Below are 5,000 nucleotides of genomic sequence, written 5' to 3'. Positions count from 1 at the left end.
AGGGAATCGAAATCACATTAGTGGTCAAGAAAAAACTGTCAAGCACCTTTAATGAAGTGATCGTTACATCTCCTGTCCCTCAGTAACATGAGAGTTCCATATATATGACACCCCACTCCTTAATGCATTATGATTGCCGATGTTGTCATGATTTTTTCTTTATCTTTCATTCAAAGTTTCTCCCCCTTCTTTTTTTATTTTATTTTATTTAATTTTTTTTTTACCCAATATTGCCTTCTATGAAAATTACTGTTATTTTTTTTTCTCCATTACAAGTGCGAAATAAATCTCTCCTATCTACACCCTAATAATATTCTAATCTTGGTATTCCATCTCTCTTAAATGTAGTCTAGTTTTATCTTTAAAGGTATGAAGCATTTTTTTAAGGACTCGAGACCTCTGTATACTGTCACACTGGACTCTGCTATGTTCATTACATTTCATAATCCTTATCAGAGTGCTTTTCTCTATTTTACAAATAACCTTAGATCCAGATTACCAGCATTTCATTCACACATATCTATGTTATAACAAGATTTGTAAACAATGAGATGCAAGAAAATCCACTCCATATTCCAGCTTAATTCAACTGCCAACTCAGCTGTCTAAACTTAAAAGTTAAATATTGTTTGAAATTCAGGTTTACAGAAATATGAGGATACATCTGTTATGCATGTATATATTATTTTTAACGGACTCTAATTGTTCATTATTTAGCACGAATCTTTCTATGATTTCGTGGTAATTATGTTTAAAATGTTGAGGAAATCTAGATCATATTTTATATATTTTATTTTATTCCTAGATCACCGCCTAAAAAAATATAGATTAAAAAGATTTATGGAAAAGCAGAAAAATGGAGAGGACCCCAAAGGTTGGTGGTACGGGGACAACAATTCATCAATATGGAATCTTCACAATATGCGTAAGAAATAGAAAGAAAGACTGTCTGGGAGCAGAGACTTAGGAGGTATGGAAAAAAACATAAGGAAAATACCTGTTATTAGATTAATAGACTATGTTTCAATTCCAACGAGAATGAAAGCATATAGAAACAAGCCTATATATTACAGCAATTTTCTATGAATTAGGTAGATAATAGACTTTGATAACTGGGACCAACATGGAAGAATTAACTGAATTTGAACTGTTTGGGGTACATAGAGAGAAGAAAGAAAGTGGTAGTTATTATACTTTGGGGACAAATTCACGTCACCATTCATACATGATCTGCAGGAAAGATGTGACAAAAGAGCCATTTGAGACTAGGTATGAAAAAAATTAAGATATAGAATGCTAAATATTCAGCAAAATTCATGAATTCATATATAAGGAAGAAACGGGAGTAGCTGGGCGAAGAGAAAAGAGTAAACATTTATACTCCATGTACTAAAATCGGTGAAAAAAGGATTTGACAAGATTTGGCAACTCCAAAAGCAAGAGCCAGTACAGCCAATAAGCCCAGTTTAAAAAGCAATAACAAAAAAGTTTGAAAAGCAGCTACGACTAAGTTTTTTTTTATTTATTAACAACTGTTCGTTAATTTTTGTATATAATTCAATCTAAAAATGTTTACTGTCTTAGTTTAGGGAACGAGTTATATTCAAAGAGCATAAACAGAATGGTTACGGTAAGATATTCTAAAACAGAAACGTTCACATCTGCAAAGTGGCGCTTCCACTGAAGCACAACTGACGAGTAAAGATAATCAGACTAGGGATAATCATTATCGGTGCATGAGATATCAGTAATTTCACCGAAAATTATGATTATCATCAAAATACGTTTTCTTACTCTAAATGCATACTTTAATTTATGATCAGTATTGAATTGAAAATAGAAAAATTAAAGTAGTCCACCCATATTTTCTTGTACGTACTGTTTTACTCTTAACAAGAAATATATTACACAGAAAGAAAAATTATTCGCCGGTCATTGTTCTCTAATTGCATCATAAACTGCTTTTTTAGATAGTTTTCTTTTTAAGTTAACTTATACCCTCATGTGTTTTCTTTTACCTTAAGGAATGTTAAATCTAATCTCACTACTACTGATCATTCAGTGATAGATACCACCCATTATTATTATAAAATTCCAAGCACTTTTATGTGCTGATAGCACATTTGTTGAATTGCTTTTAAAAACTGTTTACCTCATCTATACCCGTGGTAAAATGTAATAAAACAGATCTAATTTCACATACATGTAGGCATTTCATGGTATGTTTTCCATAAATGTTTTATGGACCTACAGTTTTAGAACAAATGATTGAACGATTACCGTCTCAGGTACAACTCAGTCACAAATCATTCTCAGGTTTTTACACTACAGTCAATAAGAACACTTGAAAAGAATTATATATATATATCATATATATATATATAATATATATTATACCTATGTATATATATGTATATATATACATATATTATAATATATATATAATATATATATATATATATATATATATATATACTATATGTAGAGAGAGGAGAGAGAGAGAGAGAGAGAGAGAGAGAGAATGTTCGATAAATACTTACCAATGGGGCATGAGCGGTGAGTTGTCGCCCGGCCAGCCACCACTGAATGATTGGCTCAGGGCTCGATCCTATAACTCGACACCTAAACAAGGTTTGCTGGCCTCCACTTACCCACTCGCCTGGGGTTTCTAAAGTCACCTTCAAAGGTGGCACTGCAACGAAAGAAATAAGAAAAAATACATTTCAGGTAGCATATAATAATTTACATTACTAACAGAAAAAAATCATAAATGTCTGTGGTTGCAAGCAGATATTCACCGTGACTCACTTAGTTCTTGCAAACATAGGATCTGACTTCTCGTACTACAACACGAACAGACACATACGCACACAGGGAAATTTGATATAATATAGGAAAAACTGATTAAAATGTAATCATCCTACAGCTTAGCAAAGATTCTGAAGATTAGATGCGTATGGCTTTCGCAGGTTTTGAAGTAGAGACAAAAAATTGCTATAATTTTCCCCTAGGTTGTTCTCTGTACTTGAAAAATGTGCCAGTGTATATATATTTAGGAAAATAAAAGTCGTCAAAATTACTAATTTAAAAGTTTCATAAACTAAAATGTATAGTAATAACAATTATGATCCATCCTGACAAAGATTTTTAAAGCGAGACACGTGTTTTAAAAAATGGACAGTCCGAAATTCAGAAACCTACAATTTTTCAAAGCTCTAAAAAAAAAATGCCAAATTCATGGCCTTTAAATTAGCATGAGACTATGAACAAAAGTAAAATCATGACAAATAATGACACATAAAAAAATATTTTCTACACAGTACAGCGGTAATAAACAAGAATGCGGTTTATAGATATAGAAACTGTTGGTCTTTCAACCTCACATCCAAATATAAAATTGGCTCTGAGCAAAGTTGGATGCCAAATGTCCACGTAATTCCTGGGTTACGTAAAGAGACTAAAACGGATATGATCTTCCAACCCCTCCTAAATCAGATTAATATTTCATGCTCGCATGGATTAACTATATTTTACCTGACCCCTTTTGACCCCAAGTGTATAATTTGTGTCTTCCTTCAAATGAAAGCGTAACGCCCTTGGGCTAAAGTCCAAACACGAATCTGCTGACGAAATTTCGTTTCACTTTTTTGTTTTTCATTCCCGCCAGCTTTCCAATTCCATGGACGGAAAACAGATATTACAAAAACCTGGGCATGATGCCCCCTACAGACCTTTATTTGAGATACTGAATTGAAATCTTCACTCAACTTTACAAAGAGTAGGCAATTGTCCTAGTGGCAATCTTCAATCAACTGCATTTCAAAGATCATTAGTCTTCTTTTTTATCAGCTCATTACATACGGTAATTCACCATAAGAATCTGTTGTTACATTATGCGCATTAAACAAAAATATTTCCTTTACATGGGTAATCAACTGCTTTACACTTTATCAAGTTGCTTGTCTAAAAGCACATAAAAGATTCCTCCCGTCCTGTCAGCGACAGGGGAAAAAAGGTAACATCCTAAATACTGACCAACGGAATCTACAGTAAATGTTTGCCTTTGCTGTCAGAGCAACAAAAAGACAGAGGATGAACTGGCCTTAGGGTAACAAAGAGGATAGGAAGTAATTCTCACACAGGGGACGAAAAGGAAGTGAGAGAGAGAGAGAGAGAGAGAGAGAGAGAGAGAGAGAGAGAGAGAGAGAGAGAGATCCGTAAATGAACCTAGAGTTACAAAGAGGATACAAAGGTATTTCTCACGCAGGAGAGGAAAGTAAAAACTCTGAGAGAGAGAGAGAGAGAGAGAGAGAGAGAGAGGTCCGTAAAAGAACGTAGAGTAACAAAGAGGATACAAAGGTATTTCTCACCCAGGAAAGTAAAAACTCACAGAGAGAGAGAGAGAGAGAGAGAGAGAGAGAGAAACCACCGAAAGAAACGGGAAGGAAGAAAGCAGTCTTTTCGAGCCCCTTAAAATAGCGCGCGAAATGCCGTGAGGCTGTAATAACAATGGCAAGGCTCGCCACCTGACAGCATATTCTGCATTTAAAAGAAAATTTTCAATTTCGAAGATGCATCTCTCCTAACCAGAAATTCTCCCGAGATTTCTTCTTTTCTTCTTCTCTCTCTTGCAGCAGCAATCCTCAAGACGTGGGTCAATGGTTTCCTATCGATTCTGTCCCCGTGTTGCAGTTAGAAACTCTCACTCTCTCACTCTCTTTTTCTCTCTCTACATTATTTTGCTCTAATCACATTCTCATATGAACTTGCAATGTGGACGCTATGAGAGGCTATTAATGATCCATAATGACCCCTTCCATTTTCAATATTAAAATCCTTTGCTTTCAAAGAGGGATAATTTAAAGAATACGTTTTTTATGAGCAAAATTGTTTGCCGTCAGAGTTGCACTAATTTTCATACCCGCGCAGTATACACGTATACACACTCATACATACACATATACATACATATATATATATATTATTATATATATAATATA

The 5,000-nt window shown here is 34.1% G+C and overlaps 1 protein-coding gene across 1 annotated transcript in view; it reads right to left on the bottom strand.

The window, feature by feature from the left end:
- LOC135216857 (uncharacterized) overlaps positions 1 to 5,000 on the bottom strand; it is a 468,230-nt gene that overhangs the window by 158,210 nt on the left and 305,020 nt on the right. The window contains 1 exon segment of the mRNA XM_064252369.1: positions 2,541 to 2,692. Within this exon segment, the coding sequence (XP_064108439.1) occupies positions 2,541 to 2,692 (152 nt within the window).

The sequence above is a fragment of the Macrobrachium nipponense genome, chromosome 6 (genome assembly GCF_015104395.2).
Source record: "Macrobrachium nipponense isolate FS-2020 chromosome 6, ASM1510439v2, whole genome shotgun sequence".
In the NCBI taxonomy this organism is placed as follows: Eukaryota; Metazoa; Arthropoda; class Malacostraca; order Decapoda; family Palaemonidae; genus Macrobrachium; species Macrobrachium nipponense.
Note: the sequence above shows the minus strand (reverse complement) of the source record. Positions and strands in the feature narration are given on the sequence as shown.